Here is an 18,747-nt window from a genome sequence, read left to right as displayed (position 1 = left end):
AGTGCGGGAGTCGCAGGTAGATGGATTATCTTGATGTACTTAATTCAATTGACCAATACAATAAATATAGCACATCTCCTTATCACCAGCCAAATGAGCCTTCAACAGAATTAGCTTTCATCTATATAAAACGGCTTTCGTTTATGGTTTTTGATTTTCTAATTTTGCTTATCGGCAAACTTTCTCAGGCATGTGCTAATCAAATAGCAACATACGCTTAAGTGTTTGAATGATCAGAAATGAAGCAGGAAGCACGCTCTACTTCTACTTTACAACAATTTATCTCAATATATCTGGATTTTTGAAAGCATATAAAAAGGCGATCACAGCCGTAGACCATCATTGTTAATTCCCCACCATTAGCGAAATGAAGTTTCTTGTGATCTTGGCGCTTTTTGCGATGACAGGTAATTACTCAGGGAACAAACCTTTATACTCTTCTAATTTTAACGACTCAATTTATTCTTTATCATTCCCTCGACTAGCTTGGGCTGCTCCTGTCGATGATGAGGATGGTTGGTATGTGCCACAAGCTGATGGTTCCCTCGTCTGGATGACTAGTAGCGAGGCTGAAAGTATGTTGGCAGAACATGAGAAGAAGGAAAAAATTATGGGACGTTTGGATCTCTCTCCAGTCACCTACTACTTGTACACTCTGTCGAATCAAAATGATGGAGAAAAAATTACCGCTGACAAGGACTCCATTTCCAATTCGCACTTCGATGCCAGTCATCCAACTCGTGTTTTAATTCACGGCTGGACTCAAAGCTATAAGGCGGACATGAATGTTAACATTCGTGATGCATGGCTATCGCATGGTGAATACAACATTATCGTTGTTGATTGGGACGTGCACGTTCAATTGACTATGTCTCATCCGTCGCCGCTGTTCCTGGTGTGGGAAAGAAGGTTGCCAGCATGATTGATTACTTGGTGAGCAATCATGGCTTGAACTTGGATACTCTCGAAGTGATCGGTCACAGTTTGGGTGCTCAGATTGCCGGTTATGTTGGCAAAAATGTCGGCGCTGGGAAAATTCATGCTATTGTCGGTCTGGACCCTGCTCTCCCACTCTTCAGTTACAACAAACCCAACAAACGTCTCAACTCGGAGGATGCCCATTATGTAGAAACAATTCAGACATGTGGTGGTAAATTGGGTTTCTTGAAACCAATTGGCAAGAGCTCTTTCTATCCCAACGGTGGTAAGAATCAACCAGGTTGTGGTACAGACTTGACTGGTGCTTGTAGTCATGCCCGCTCATGTATTTACTACGCTGAAGCCGTGCGTCAAAATAACTTCCCCTCCATGCGTTGCAGTGACTACGAAAATGCCGTTAGTAAGGAATGTGGTGCTCAGTACAGTGCGGTGAAAATGGGTGGCCTCTACAATTATGAATTCGTCAGTGGTGATTACTACGTTCCAGTCCACAGTACTGCTCCCTATGGGTATGGCAACTAAGTACTGAATAATTGTATATGATAAAGTTGTGAATAAAAGAAGATAGAACGATATGTTGGTGGATATTATTGTTTATAATCAATAATTATTTAAGTTCGATATTGAGCGCAAGATTACAAAAAGTCAACTTGCCAAGGATGTCACATCTTATACTTATCGTTCAAACGTCTTATATAGATATTTGCTCTGATACTCGTATTCCAAATTGGTCAACTAACGATTAGGAAGCTTTCCGCTCGTTCCCTGAACTTTACCGTCTATTTAATATAAAACGGTTTTTTGATGAGTTTAGTTTTTCTTTAGTGAGCCCTGTTTTATGAAAATTCCGATACCAAGCTATCTGGTCACATTTTGTTCAGATGTCTTGCTCAAATGAGTATCCTTAGTTTGTCTGGTGATTAAATAAGCTGCTGCACAACGGCCACTTAGTTTTTAGGAACGTTCTTTATCTTTAAGCCTTCTTTATGCCTTTAAGGCACCACTGTTACGCATGTTTCCTCCAACTTCGTACATCAAACTTCGTCACTATCCAGATACGTTAGTTTTCGTCAACACGTAAAGGTCCAAATATCGTGGGAAGCGATTTTCTCTGGAACACTCCACGCCAAGTTCAATATGTTTTGATATTATTAATTTTTCTACGCGTACAGAAGCACTGGTACTACTAAGAGCGACTTGTGAATTGTTAATTTTGGTTGTTGTGAGAGGGATCCTTATCCTATCTATCATCCTAATTTTCTCCTGAGTTCGTACTGGCACCGATTTTCAATTCTAATCTTTGTTATGTCTCCAGGCTGGCATCATTATTGCTGTTTATGCCAAGTTTGTCGAAGTCCATAACTGCTTCTAAAATAAAGGTTCTAGTTACAAGCCATTCTCCCCTTTCCTATCTTGATGGCGCTGCGGGTGTTGCTCAACGCCATTCTAAAAATCCGTGTTGTTCACTATTTCCAATACACTCTGTGCATCTCTTACCAGACTACTCTGTGGCAGACGCGTGTTTTTTCGGTATTGGGCCGTCATGCGTAATCTATCTTTTTTACCTTCGGTCGATTGGTTCGCATGATTTTTGGGATCACTCGCTCCGGTTACATATGATGTGTTAAGTGTACTTATAAAACTCCTATTATATATTACATTCACTTGGAAGTGGCCGAAAACGATACCGCCACGTAAAAAATACTCCCAATGCTAAAATCGAAATAGCTTCGCATAAGAGACAAAAGATATTTTTGGCAAAACTATCGTTTTTTCTAGTCGATGAAACATCCTCAAAATGGATGGGCATAGAAAAATTCATCAAGCTGGATCCGGAGTCTGCCAGGATCCAAAAGTCGTTTTCAGTATTTTAGACATGTGTACTCTCCGAGGATCTAATCATGAGTCTAACCACCAACTTGTTACAGAGAAGATATGCACCCGCCTGTGTGCAACAACAAATGCACGTCAATAAACACAAGGAAGGTTCGACTTTTGCAACCACAATAGATAGGCGAACGACTTTTTTCTCAACTCTCTGAGAGGACCCATCAAAAACTCGGTATAAGGGAACTGTGGGACGACATTTCAAGCTCCGCACGTACAGCTGCAACCGAAACCATTGATTTGTGGAAAATGCAGAACAGCTGGTACGATGAGGAGTGCCGTATCGCAGTGGAAAGAAAGCAAACTGCCTACCACGCAATATTACAATCGACGACAACACGTGCGGCTTGGGATAGATACCGAGAGCTGAAGAGAGAATCGAAACGCATTAGCAATTACACTTTTAAAGAACACAAAGCTGCTGGCCGAGCTATTCAAATACGGCGGCGAAGAACTGATAAGGAGAATATGGTCAGACGAAATTATGCCCGACGATTGGAATTAAACTGTCCTCCGCCCAATTCACAAAAATGGAGATCCCACAATCTACATTGAGAAGTACCAAAAGCTTCGTCAGTATCTGGAAGAACGTATCCGGGTAGTTCGATGCCAAATGAGGCTTTAGACAAGGCGACTCTCTTTCGTGCGACTTCTTCAGTCTACTGCTGGAGAAAATAATTCGCGCTTGATATCATTGGCCTCAATAACAGCGGCGTTAATTTTGTTTTCTCCAGATTGAACAAAAGCGAGAAGCAAATATGTAAGTCTGAAAGTGAAATTCAATGCGAGGCGAAATATTATCTGCCATCAAACAAGCAGTTATCGCACTCACGACTTGGTTCTCACATCACTATTGACAGTCATAACATCGAAGTTGTAGATAATTTCGTATATCTTGTAACCGGTATTAACAATGGCAGCCTTTAAATCCAACGCTCTTACCAACAGGTGTTGCTTCGAACTGTGTGGGCTATTGAGAAGTAAAGTCCCTTTTCGATGAACAAAGATCAAATTCTACAAGTCACTCATTATTTCCGTCCAGCTACATGATGCAGAGGCATGGGCGATGACAACATCTGATGAGTCGGCATTACGAGGTTTTGAGAGAAAGGTTCTGCGGAAGATGTATTATTATTTGCGTATTGGCAATGGCAAATACCACAGTCGATTGAACGGTGAGCTATACGAGATATACGACAACATTGACAAAGTTCAGCGAAAGACAGTGACTACGATGGCTAGGTCAGGTCAGCCGAATTGATGAAAACACTTCAGCTCTGAAAGTATACGACGCGAAACCCGCCGGGGGAAGCAAAAGAAGATGAAGACCTCCACTCCGTTGGAAAGACTAGGTGGAAACGGATCCGGCTAAACTTGGAATCACCTATTGGCACCAAACAGCGAAAAGGAAAAAGACTGGCGGGCTATTATAAACTCGGCTATATTCGCGTAAGCGATATCTCGCCAAGTAAGAAGATACGAGCAATATTGACGCCATTTTTGGCATAATAATGTACCAATAAAAACAACTACGAATTTCATTGACTCGGACTTTTAATGACATTTTCGGTAAAAAGTCAGCCTTAGGCGCTAAGGTCCACATATTTGATAACTGTGAGCATGGATGAAATTTTATTTTTGTTGTAGTCCGTTTAAAATACATATTTATTTATAAGTGATTGGGATATTTGTCTCACTGTGATAACCTATACGTCACGTGGACATTAGTTAATGTTCATCCAATTATTCTTAAGTACAAACTGATAAGACATATTAGTCTGCATAAGAAAGTATTGATTGCAGACAGCAGACAATACTTAGGTTGTAGCCAAAATCAAGAGATAAACAAGTAAGAAGGGACAAGATTCGAGCTCAGCTGAATAATAGATACCGCTATTAGATGGAATATTAATCGATTGGCCACTTTGTGGCATTTTAATAAAAGTTTTTCTACCCAAAGCATCGATTCGAAAATAAAACGAACTAGTATATTCTTAACTTATGTCCGCAGTAAGGAATAAGGAGGAAATTGTCATAAGCGGTAGGCGGGTAATGAAAATCAAATAACAGAAAATGACAGCATTTGAAATGATGCTAATGTAGATATAGGCGTGGTCGAGGTTTAACAGTTCCTTTTTTGAACCGCTTGTGATCTGTCACAATGATGATGAACATTTTATGAGCTTTGGATGATGACGCCGTCAGAAATTTTACACAACAGACAAGCTAAAATTAATTGTGTATGTATTTGGGTGTTACAGACAACTGTCGGGTGGACATAACTATTATACTCATGTGAAACACGTTATAAAAGTATAAACTTTCAAATATATGTGAAAGTCCGCGATCTTACACCACTTTCGTAGATAAAGACATGTGTAATAATTACACTCACATATAAATCACGAGTGACGAATAGATCTCGAATTAATTAAACTTTTTCCAAATCTAAAGAAAACTGAACTGACCCTAGGTAATCAGTATTTTATGAAGATAACACGTGACCGATAAAAGTACGACTCCTCTTTTGCTAATGTATAAGAAAATAAATAAAATTTATCTAAATAAGTTGAGCAAGTAGACGCAACTTTATAGTAATTTTCACTCGACGGGTTAACTTTTATTAGTTATCAATCGTTATAGAATTAAATTGAGCATATCAAGTAGCATTTATCAAAGAGGTTTTGCGTATATTTATTAAAACTTGCCCGAATAACTTCTATTATTCCATAGATAATTTGCGCCACATTTGTATGATTGCGACAAAGTTATATGTTTATACCCCCACAAAATGTTGCGTAAGAGTAATATAGTTTTCTTTACCTAACGGTGGTTTGTGTCATCTTCAGAAGATATGAAAGTAGTTATAGTTATGTATATAGTCAATAAGCTAAACAAAAGTTTTCTCAAACAAACCCACTTCTTATCCCGAAATATTAAGATTGAGAAAATCAGCTAAAAATCTCAACCAATTCTTGTATCAGGCCTGTATTATGTAAAGCCTTATGGCTGATTCGCATAGAACTCTTGCTCCACTTTGCGTCACAACTTTGCTTTGACAGTTAAGTTCGTTGTGTGCTTTTGTAGGAGTATGTTCACATCAAAGCGAAATACAGCAGACGAAGCAAAATGTTGCCAACTGTCATCTTTTTAGGCTTTCTCAAGCACAAGTCGCCATTTTTATTAACGAAGAGCATGGAAAGCAAAATGTTCATTCCAGCATACTCATGGCTTTCTTTACTACGTTGTCAAAGTACGAAATGTCAAATAAAGCGAGTAAAGTTTTATGTGAATTTGGCCATAAAAGTATTATAAAACCTTTTAGTACAGAAAAGTCACTGAAATTTCGTTTAATTAAGAACGCGAAATTCATGTGATATTTTTTACCGCTGAAAATTCTAAAATTTGGCTGCACCCGAACTATAATCTTCCTTACATGCCCTACGCTTATGTTTATCAACATAGTCCGAAGCTCACACACATTTCATAAGATTAACATTAAAGCACGCCATTGCTCAAAGTTCCGCAACATCGATACGTCGCAATTGCTTTTGTCTTTATCAGTTTATCTGGAGATCTCACTTTCCGAAAAGAAAAGATGTGACAATGGAGAGTACGAGTATATAAACCCGAGACTGACTATGCTCATGATCAAAGCTAGTTCTATAGTGTTTGTGAAATGAAGTTCTTTGTGATTTTGGCAATTTTCGCGGTAACAGGTAACTTTTGAACTTAACTTCTCAACAATGTTTTTTTTTTCGCGAAATTCACTAAATTCCTTTTATTCAACTAGCTTCGGCTGCTCCTGTTGATGATGAGGATGGTTGGTATGTGCCACAAGCTGATGGTTCCCTCGTCTGGATGACTAGTAGCGAGGCTGAAAATATGTTGGCAGAACATGAGAAGAAGGAAAAAATTATGGGACGTTTGGATCTCTCTCCAGTCACCTACTACTTGTACACTCTGTCGAATCAAAATGATGGAGAAAAAATTACCGCTGACAAGGACTCCATTTCCAATTCGCACTTCGATGCCAGTCATCCAACTCGTGTTTTAATTCACGGCTGGACTCAAAGCTATAAGGCGGACATGAATGTTAACATTCGTGATGCATGGCTATCGCATGGTGAATACAACATTATCGTTGTTGATTGGGCACGCGCACGTTCTGTTGACTATGTCTCATCTGTCGCCGCTGTTCCTGGTGTGGGAAAGAAGGTTGCCAGCATGATTGATTACTTGGTGAATAATCATGGTTTGAACTTGGATACTCTCGAAGTGATCGGTCACAGTTTGGGTGCTCAAATTTCCGGCTACGTTGGCAAGAATGTCGGTACTGGCAAAATTCATGCTATTGTCGGTCTGGACCCTGCTCTACCACTTTTCAGTTACAGCAAACCTAACAAACGTCTGAACTCCGAAGACGCTCACTATGTAGAAACAATTCAGACATGTGGTGGTAAATTGGGTTTCTTGAAACCAATTGGCAAGAGCTCTTTCTATCCCAATGGTGGTAAGGATCAACCAGGTTGTGGTACTGACTTGACTGGTGCTTGTAGTCATGCCCGCTCATGTATTTACTACGCTGAAGCCGTGCGTCAAAATAACTTCCCCTCCATGCGTTGCAGTGACTACGAAGATGCCGTTAGTAAGGAATGTGGTGGTCAATACAGTGCCGTGAAAATGGGTGGCCTCTACAATTATGAATTCGTCAGTGGTGATTACTACGTTCCAGTGCACAGTACTGCTCCCTATGGTTATGGAAATTGAGTAGGTGTTCATATTGAAACACTATTTATCTAATAAAATTTTCCGCATTTCTTGAGGAAATATCTCTGCATTTTTTTACTAAATTTTTGTTTTTACTTTTTCTCAGTGAGTTTTCTACAGCCTTGTTTTACTGGCAACAGCTGGTGTACAGGAATTGCGTGTAGTTTTTTTTAGTATTCGAAGAAAAAATTGTGATTATAAATACTTGGTTATTCCTTATGAATGTATATTCGGTCAACGGTTGCTTTAAATTAATGTTTTCAAATACGCCAATCGGCTTGCTTGATAATTGTTTGGCCCTAGATTCATACTGTCGCAACTTGTTGCTACAGAGTATAATACTTTCGTTCACCTAACGGTTGTTTGTTTCACCTAAAACTAATCGTGATAAATATAGAATTTTACATACGTAAATGCTCATAACCACAAGCCGATTTGAAATGACGGTGACTGGCCGTCTGTCTGCCTTTAAAAGCGATTCAGATATTTTTGATAAAACTTTGTAGTACACGTATTCCTCATCAAAATTAAAGGTTTATATTGTGTAATCGAACCGTTGCCATGCCCAAACAAAAAATGGAGACACAAAATTGTATATATTTTGGTACAGTGGATCGCGGTAGGGAGGTACTTCTGTCGTTAGGTTGAGGGGCTACGCCAGTGTAACGCATGAAGACTATTTTCTTGAATTTTTTTAAGAGAAAGTACGCAATTAATATTTGGAACTTCTTTGAACGTAATAAGGTATATTTTCGGCTATATTTTAGGACTTTTTTTCTACAAAAATTTTCAAAAATAAACGATTCCGAATGAGTAGCTGAAACAAAAAAATTCAAAAAGTTTTTAAACTTAAAGATAATTCCTATACAATGACCTACGATCTTTGAAAAATATTAAAAATTAACAAAATAGCGTAATTTGAAAAAAAAGTCGTTTTTTTAGGCAAGAAAATTGTTTTTTAACGCCAATTTTCAACCAATCAAAAAGATCGTACGTCGTTGTATAGTAAATGTATTCAACACACTCGGTTTTAATTTGATCGATCGATTGAGTCGATCGGTTAATTTCTCGTTGAGTTATAATGTCAATTTTGAAAAATGTCGTTTCGAGAAAAAAGCGTTTAAAGTTTTACTCCTATATGATTATACCTGCGAGCGCTCGCTCCAAAAACTATTCAACCATCGACCTTGCCGATTTCACAGGACATGTTTAAAAATATAGGCTATCTAAAAAGCAAATAATAAAAATTTTTTTGAAAGGGTGAGGGACTAAGAAAAAACAACAGGAAAAAGCATCGAAGTCAACAAAAACATCAACATTCGTAACTAGAGATAACGAGGTTTTCAATAGAGGCGCTACAAAAGTAGTTCTCGCTCTTTTGACATTTCTCTTCAGTATGGCTTGTTATTTTATCACGAAAAGATATGCGCTCCATCAACGATAAAAGGAATAAAGAATTTCATTGATATTCCAGATCGTTTTTGTTTTATTTAAAAAAAAAATTGCAGCGAAAAACCCGTTAGAAAGGAAGTATTAGTCCTCACGATGGAAGGTTTCGCCTGAACTAGGTTCGGTTTCACGAAGTGACAATTTAAGTTTGCGGTAAAATAAAGAATCACACAGAGCCAAATATGGTGAATACGGTGCTTGATCGATGGTGTTCATTGCGTTTTTGGCTTTAAATTCGGTCACAATCGTACTCTATTTAAAAAAAAGTCAGCTTCATCGTGGCAGCAAATAACGCGTTTCATGCCCAAAATATCCACGAAAATCATTCGAACGCACTCGCGAGAGATGTCGAGTTATCTTGCCGTCTCTCCAATAGTTGCTTGAAGAGAAGTGGTGATTCCCTGTTTGAAAAAGTGAGTCCAACACCGAGAAACCGTTTTGGGATTATGAAGGTGTATGGCCGCGATTGTGCTAGAGGATATGTATTGGTCTAAAAAATTACATCATGTTTACATGTCCTCAAAGATGATATTTTATTTTCTAATAGATTATGTATAACATTAAAAATCGAAAAGATTCGCTGGAATACAACAAACAAAGCCCTAGGTTGATTGTGTGTTCTTTATCACAATTAAAACAAAAGAAGCGGACTCAAGCAATTCCCACGACCGAAAGTCAAGAACTGATCAGGCCGATTTTTCGTTCTCCTTTTTGCTTTGCTGTGCATTATCGTGATGTACTTAACTCAGTTGCTCAATATATTAAATATTGCGCATCTGCTTTATCACTTGCTAAATTAACTTTTATTAAAATTAGTTTGCCTCCATTTACAACTGCTTATCGCCAAACTTTTTAATGTACATGACTAACCGCGACAAATTGAAGACACGTTTTTACTAAATAGCAACGTAATCTTAAATAACTGAATGTTAGATAACGAACTTATCTCAATATTTGAATTTTTTTTAAACATATAAAATGTCGATCACAACCGTAGAGCATCATTGTTAGTTCGGCTGCTCCTTTCGATGACGAAAACAACGAGAATGGTTGATATGTGCTCAAAGCAATTCTAGGTTCTTTAATTCTTTGTCCAGTTGCATAGTAGTTGCAACTCTGCCGAATGATGGATAACAATGGACAAGAATTCCATTTCTAATTCGCACTTCGATGCCAGTCATCCAACTCGTGTCTTAATTCACGGCTGGACTCAAAGCTATAAGGCGGACATGAATGTTAACATTCGTGATGCATGGCTATCACATGGTGACTACAACATATCATGTTTTATCTTGGATATTCTCGAAATGATCGGTCAAAGTTTAGCTGCTCAAATTTCCGGTTATGTGGGCAAGAATATCGGTGCTGCCAAAATTCATACTTTGTCGGTCTGAATTCTGCTCCCCCACTCTTCAGCTTTAGTTAATGTATGGTTCATATGCCTCGGAAATTAGTAACTTTATTATAATTGGTGAGTAAATTAGCCGCTAGATATATCCATCTGTAATATGCGAATAACTCCCTCAATATTTAAAATATCAACTTAAAATGCAAGGCACAAAATTCGTTAATTTCTTCCCTGAACAAGATAATTCGATCCATTTCATTACTGAATCCAACATAATGCAAATGATATGTGTAAATTTTTTTTTGAGGGTATAACCTGATAATAGTTTATATATCATCTTAACTGTATTATGCTTATAATTCCATAGTGAGGAGACGTCGTTTTTAGTGTTATTTATCCATTCTCTATTTCTGAATTGAAAAATTGTTGTTTCTTCGTTCTCTCCACAACGACTGAACGAAAGAGCGTAAGCATATCTATGAAGTTAGGCAAAGGACTTTCTGATATAGCTCAATAAACAGTAAGTGGGCGGTTGAAATAGATCACATACGCTCGCGCTGAACTTACAGCATCCACAAAGACGGATCAATAGCAATTGCAGTTGACGCGTTCATCTATAATCAGAGCTGGATCTAATGCAACGCTTCACGCTTACGGAATGCTGGAGGTCTTTGGTGTTACGAAAATTACTGAGAGAGTCAAAAATCAAAAAACAACATACATTTCGAAAAAAATGAAATTATAATTAACATTCCCGGGTAAATGAGATTTCAAAAAACTGTATTTTGCCTAATTGGTAGGACTGTCCTTAATTACTATGCCAAATATAAGCGCGATCTGTTTACCAATTTGTTTACAGCACCTACTAAAGTCGGGACACCTCCGGAGTGCGTTGCGATTTTTACAATGGATGAAAATATCGAACAAAGAATTGGCTCAAATTTTGTGTGCGGATTCATTACAAATGTTGAAAAAAGCTTACGGGGATTCAGTTTTATCAAAACCACAAGCCTACAAAGACCTTCCATCCCTTCAACAGATGAAAATATTAAAAAAGTGATGAATATTGTGCTTAAAAATAGTCAGGCAAGTGCTAGAGAGACGGCAAAAGAACTCGACATCTCGCATTAGTCCGTTCGAATGATTGCGGTAGATATTTTTGGTATGAAAAGCGTTCTAGCTCGATCCGTCCCGTTAAACCTGAATATTTTTCGAGAAGAGTACCGTAGACAGGACTCTTTGGATATGCTTATTAGTGCGAATTTCGATCCTAAATTTGTGGAAAGCATTATAATTGCCAATTGAATTTAGCATATACGAGTAAATACGTCAATAATCATCGGAATGGAGAGAAAAATAAGCCGAAACCAAAAAAAAAACACACCAAAGCCGCTTAAAAATCAAGGTGGTGCTCATTGTTTTTTTTTTTTGATATTCGTGGTTTGATGCTTTACGAATTTATTCTGGGGGTACAGACGGTGAATAATGAGTTCTCTTTGGCCGTACTGAGGTGATTGAATATTGAAATATTTTACGTTTACCTAAAAGATAGCCAAACTGGAACTAATGCGGTGCCACTTACATCGACTTCTATTTCACGAAAGCTTTCTGGGAAACGAAATAACTGATGATAAGATCAATGTGTGAGAATCCCGACGAAAAACACGCATGCTTTTGACTCACATGGCATCGAAAGGACTGAAGGACGGTTGTTGGTCAATGACTAGTCATAGCCTACTGGTATCATATGCTAGCCAGATGGACATTAGTAACGACGCTACATGCAGAAAATACAAAGAAATTGTAATGATACAGATTTTGGATCACCACCTCCACTTCCGCCCAGCTTTATTTAGAACTAGTCTTAGATATTTAAGAGCTTCGTAGTTCAAGAGACTAGATAAAGTATCAAAATTACTTAACAAGTATCCATTACATTTCACAAAGCGCTCACGTCCTGTTTGACATATACTTCAACTCGAATTACACTGAAACTCCATCTGACAATATTTAGAACCAGCAGATTTATGTATGGCTTGTCAGCCGGCAAATATGCAACTACAACAATTTACATGTACATTATTTAATGTAGCAATATGCCAAATTGTTGCGTCCTAACTTCGCATGAAAGCCACACAGACTTTCTGCTCTCTTATTTGACTATTTCAATTTAACTTAATTAAATGTGTGATTAAATATCAATTATGCAGTTATTTACGTACAAGCTTAAAAATATATTGAAAGAACTTAAATCAGCACTAATTAACTGAAGAATTTCAATGTTCTGTTTTGCATTAAACATTACCTTAGCTTAGAAGAATAAAGATAGAGAAAATATTTAAATCTTCACGAGAAACTTCAATACCTAAAATAGCAAAAGTCAACTTATTTTACTTTATAAATTTTTATTCATTGGCAAACAAATTGGGTTCTATTTGGTTTAATCACTACAATTAATTAAAATTTCCTACTAAAACCATTTGTCTGTCGAAAAGTGACTTTTGTGCAATTAATAAACAGTGAAAAGAATAACACTTTATAAAATACAATTCAAATCTGAATTACTCAGTAAATTGCGATAATCCACCTCCCACTCGAACATTCAATTCTCAACTGCTACAGAATTAAATAGTGGAAAAGTGCGATTAGCAAAAGTCAAGAGGCTGAAAGCGCACAAAGTGTGAAGGCGAAAAGGAAAATAGAAAGCGCTATTTGCAGCAAGAAAACCCTCAATGAAATCCAAAGGCATACCGAACAACAATTTAACTTTTATCCAAAGCTGTTAAGAGCAAAGTATGAAAAGCACGGAGATTACATTACATCCAATTAAAAATTATTCACAGACAACTGACGCTAAAGCGATTATGTGTGTATAACGCGAGTGTCTGCTGCAGGAAAAAAGGGTACAATTTATGCTTAACGCTCGGCGCACGTGTGCAGCGTACCGCAACACACACACACACATACAATGAGGCGCCAAAAAGGCAGAAAACAGCAGCGATGTAGCATATTTGAAGTGGCAGCTTGCTAAAGCGCCTGAAAGCACGCAACTTACGTTAGCTGGACAAAGTTTGTATGTACTTTCATATATAAAATCGTATAAGCGCACATTAAAGGTAGAAAAAATGAAGCTTGTCAGCCATAAAAACATGGCAGTTCCATTTAATGTTGACGGACAATAGACAGGGGATAAAAAGCCTACAATAACTGTGTAAGAATATAAATGTGTACAATAGAGCAAAAAAATTAACATATGGTCAAAAATAAGTCCGTCTCACGAATATTTAAATGCGGTACAAATGAGAGTTAGAGGGAACCGATGAACAACAGAGGGGCGATATATTATATATACATACGTATAAATAAGTATATAAATATTGTATATGTATACTAAGTCTATGTACTTAAGTATATTATGTATATATAAATTCATTTTTATTAAAAGCCTGGGTACAGCTTCTTTCTGCCATTCCTTCCTTAAAATTTAGTGTTTCTGACGTTTTTTGTTAGTCGGTTAACGCACTTTTAGTGATTTTCAACATAACCTTTGTATGGGAGGTGGGCGTGGTTATTATCCGATTTCTTCCATTTTTGAACTGTATATGGAAATGCCTGAAGGAAACGACTCTATAGAGTTTGGTTGACATAGCTATAGTAGTTTCCGAGATATGTACAAAAAACTTAATAGGGGGCGGGGCCACGCCCACTTTTCCAAAAAATTACTTCCAAATATGCTCCTCCCTAATGTGATCCTTTGTGCCAAATTTCACTTTAATATCTTTATTTATGGCTTAGTTATGACACTTTATAGGTTTTCGGTTTCCGCCATTTTGTGGGCGTGGCAGTGGGCCGATTTTGCCCATCTTCGAACTTAACCTTCTTATGGAGCCAAGAAATACGTGTACCAAGTTTCATCATGATATCTCAATTTTTACTCAAGTTACAGCTTGCACGGACGGACGGACAGACGGACGGACGGACGGACGGACAGACAGACATCCGGATTTCAACTCTACTCGTCACCCTGATCACTTTGGTATATATAACCCTATATCTGACTCTTTTAGTTTTAGGACTTACAAACAACCGTTATGTGAACAAAACTATAATACTCTCTTTAGCAACTTTGTTGCGAGAGTATAAAAATGAAGCTTGTCAGCCATAAAAACATGGCAGTTCCATTTAATGTTGACGGACAATAGACAGGGGATAAAAAGCCTACAATAACTGTGTAAGAATATAAATGTGTACAATAAAGCAAAAAAATTAACATATGGTCAAAAATAAGTCCGTCTCACGAATCTTTAAATGCGGTACAAATGAGAGTTAGAGGGAACCTATGAACAACAGAGGGGCGATATATATACATACGTATAAATAAGTATATAAATATTGTATATGTATACTAATTCTATGTACTTAAGTATATTATGTATATATAAATTGAGTGTTTTAACAGCCAGCACAGGCATTGCAAATCCACTGACTATAGACTGGTCTTATCGCCCTCCCAGTAGGTAGGTGCATGTATACATATAAAAATGTATTTAAACAGGGAAATATACATACATACTTGCAGCCACATGTGTACTTATGAACGTGGCTAGCACGGAGTTTAGTTATATATGAGGCATTCGTAGTCATCAATAAAAGTTCATGACCCTACGAAAGCCACTTTAACTTCATAAGTTCAAAAAATATAATAAAATATAAGTTTTTGTTTATGTCTGGATGTGCGCATTTATTAATTGTAATGCAGTGGTCCGATATATGTTGTTAGGTGTCACAACTAATCTAATTAATAAGATATAATACAATGCTGATATTTAGTACAAGTTGCATTTTGGTTGAAAACTTTTAAAAATTGAGCGTAGTACCGCCTTTTAGTAAGGTTAATGTACTTATCTCCTAAAGCTTTCAAACTGCGAGGTATGACAATTAAGTAATGAGACTGATTCCATAAAAACCGTATATTTGAAATTTATTTTACAACTCTGCCATCCCCTTCAAAGTAGTCCCCTTGGGCAGCTATACAGCGATTCCAGCGCGTTTTCCAAGCTTCGTAACATTTCTGGAACGCTTCGACTGGGATGTCCGCGAGTACCCTCGTCACGGCCGCCTGGATGTCCGTAATCGACTCAAAATGGGTTCCTTTGACCACCGATTTTGTTTTAGGAAAAAAAAAGTCAGAGGGTGACATGTCGGGCGAATAACGCGGTTGTTGCAACACGGCGATCCCTTTAGAGGCCAAATACTGGGACACGCTGAGGGCGGTGTGGCAAGGCGCGTTGTCGTGATGAAGGATCCAGTTACGAGCGATGTCTGGGCGTGCCCTGTTGACTCGTTTTCACAATCTTTTGAGCACTTGGCAATAATAGACTTGATTCACAGTTTTCCCCGGTGGAACGAATTCTTTGTGGACGATTCCACGGCTATTAAAAAGGCAATAATCATCATTTCCACCTTCGCCTTACACATGCGAGCTTTTTTCAGGCGGGGGGCGCACGGAGACAACCATAGTGAGCTTTGCGTGCTGGGCACGACTAAGAGCACCATCACCATACACTCTTACAATTTTAGAGTACGTTTCCGAAGCTGTTTCGCCCAATCTGGCTCAAAATTTTATCGCCACGCGTTGCTCTTGATTTCGTTTTTTCATTTTCGTGACGAGCAGTACAAACACACGTCTACTCAACCTGACGCAGAAGTCGAACTAAACAAGCTAGAGCGATGATACATACAAATATATCAATGGAGAGGGAAGTCGGAAAACAAAAAGGGGAAAGAAGAGGTCACAGGTTTACCACAGGCGCGAAAATAAAATCAGTCTCATTACTTAATTATCAAACCTCGTACATAGGCTGCTATATATATTTCTGGACTAGGCAACACTAAGTGTTTGGACAGGTGCAATCTGACATTTCCATTGGAAAGTTTGACATTTTTTAGCATAACATCACTCAGAACGTTTTTGTCATTTAATAGTGAATTGTTTTATTTACAGGGAAAAATTCATCTCGGCCAAAAAATGGGATTAACGAGTGGACATTTTAGTGCGATAATTTTTAACAACGTTAGACGTGGATTATCACGACAAGAATGCATCGATGAACTAAAATCTTTGTATGGCTATGAAGCACCATCCTATAGCACTGTGAAAAGCTGGTACAACGAATTCAATCGTGGCCGATGCTTGCTCAAAGACGAATTCCGTGAAGGTCGTGCAAAAACAGCCGTTGTGCCAGAAAACATCGATGCGGTACGTGAACTGATAATGCAAGACCGTCATGTAAGCATGCCTATGCATTTCTCCCACCAGCATATATTCGATATTGCATGAACACCTGGCCGTTAGAAAGGTTTTCTCTCGTTGGATCCCGCACAATTTGACAATCGCTCAAAAAAAGGCTCGTGTGGATTGGTGTAAAGAAATGCTAAAAAAATACGATCGCGGTGCTTCAAAAGACGTTTATAAGATCGTCACAGGTTACGAATAATGAATCAATGCGTATGAGCCCGAAACAGAGAAATATATATAGCAGCCCTCGTATAATAAATTCCAACTTTAGGACATTCTTAAAAATTAATATGTCAAATTTAGCTTCTGCTATTGAGTTTATATCAAATATATCTTATTTGATTATGATTTCAATGTAATTTTCGCTGACGGAAATACTATATAAGATCATAAGATACGCATTTCATGACAATCCATTTACGATTTCTTCGTATAATGAATGATGAATTCTTTCGCAAAAATTTCAAACTCAAGTGTCGCCTTCACCTTAAGGCATTACCTCGGCTTTGATCCCTGCAAGCTGCAAAAGCATAAAATGTTCGGTTACTCTCGAACTCACTCTTTCTTACTTTTTCTTTTTGTTTTTTTTTTAACAAATCACAGACACCGTAAACCAAATTTTTATTTTCGGTGTTGACGGCTTGTACACTGACAGCAATGGAATGTTCCGAGAGTTTCTTATACAGCTTATGCTGTTAATCGTGTGTTAGAACTGATTGATTAATCGACTGATGGGATCATTGCGCACAATTGTTCATGTTTGCTTACGTTACGTTGTGTATTTTCTAAGTATTTGGCTATCTTTCTGGTACATAGGTATTTGGATAATTATTCTTTCGCGGCGGAGATTAATTCGAGTTATAAATGTACTACCTTAGTCTACATTGTTTTAACGACATCGGTTTCGCTTGGAATCTCCAATTGGCACCAAACAGTGAAGAGGAAAAAGGACTGACGCGCTATTGTAAAAATTGTACGATTACATATATAATAGTATGATATGTAGAAAATGTTATTTATTTGTTTGACCAAACTAGTTTCCTGGCAATTTTTTGCATTTGAAAGACGATTGTGGTCTTTCAAACGGAATGAAGGCCTTCCTCTTCCGATAGAAAAGCTACAAAGCATTAGAGTTCTCTTCCATCCGGACAACATGACCAAGTCAGCACAGGCGTTGTCCTTAGATTCACTGAACGATAGCAATGTCGACGTATGTCTTGTACGGTACATAGTTCCATCGAATGCGACATTCGCCGTTGTTAATGCGCAAAGGACCATAAATCTTTCACAGAACATTTCTCTCGAAAACTTGTGACGTCGACTCATCAGTTGTAATTATCGTCCATGCCTCTGCACCATATAGTATACTTGTCGGCAAGAGTTATTCTGTGTTGGATTTCTAGACTGATATTGTTACTGGTGTTGATGCTGGTTCCAAGATAGACGAAATTATCTACGACTTCGAAGTTATGACCCTCAGCAGTGACATGTAAGCCAAGCCTGACCTTTTGTTTTATGTCAGGAGATACTACGACACAGTATTCAGTTTAAGGGTGTGGTAAAAGTTAATTGCAAAGTTCACCAGAAGCCGTCGGTCTTGAAACATGCGACTCGCTGCATAAATATATAGAAAACTTTATACTTCTCGCGAGATTGCATGCTGGGTTAGAGGTACGTCCATTATAAAAGAAACAACAGTCCGTTATTATTAATGACAGTAAATATAACACTCATGCTTTGTTTTGTTATTTTCTACCACCAGGCCTTGGCGGTGGACCTCTGAACCCATACTATTTGTAAAGCGAAAAAATATTTCTCTAATTAAGGAAAAACCCCACATTATAAAGTCTTCAAATGAAAATACAATTACTTACAACAACAATTGATGTATAATTTTTTACAAGATTATTTTTTCTCTTAGAGTATACATATATGTATAAAGAAGTACTATAGTTTTCACACTGTCTACTATACAAGTGGACTATATTTCATGCAAATAAAGTTTAATTTTCACATATTCCCCCTCCCAAAAAACAGAAAAATAAAATAAACTTTT

General features: G+C 37.7%; 2 protein-coding genes and 1 pseudogene across 13 annotated transcripts in view; 2 read left to right on the top strand and 1 right to left on the bottom strand.

Annotated features, from left to right (window-relative positions):
- LOC105233453 (RYamide receptor) overlaps positions 1–18,747 on the bottom strand; it is a 349,078-nt gene that overhangs the window by 268,104 nt on the left and 62,227 nt on the right. The window lies entirely within an intron of this gene.
- On the top strand, positions 323–1,542 carry LOC125776467 (phospholipase A1-like; annotated as a pseudogene).
- Positions 6,449–7,656, top strand: LOC125776466 (phospholipase A1-like). The gene is made up of 2 exons (XM_049448441.1): positions 6,449–6,545; positions 6,620–7,656. The coding sequence occupies exons 1-2, from the start codon at positions 6,506–6,508 to the stop codon at positions 7,594–7,596; spliced, it is 1,017 nt and encodes a 338-aa protein (XP_049304398.1). The 5' UTR covers positions 6,449–6,505; the 3' UTR covers positions 7,597–7,656.

This window comes from Bactrocera dorsalis, chromosome 2, assembly GCF_023373825.1.
Source record: "Bactrocera dorsalis isolate Fly_Bdor chromosome 2, ASM2337382v1, whole genome shotgun sequence".
Taxonomy (NCBI): domain Eukaryota; kingdom Metazoa; phylum Arthropoda; class Insecta; order Diptera; family Tephritidae; genus Bactrocera; species Bactrocera dorsalis.
The sequence above is the reverse complement of the archived record's forward strand: the minus strand, read 5'-3'. Positions and strand labels throughout refer to the sequence as shown.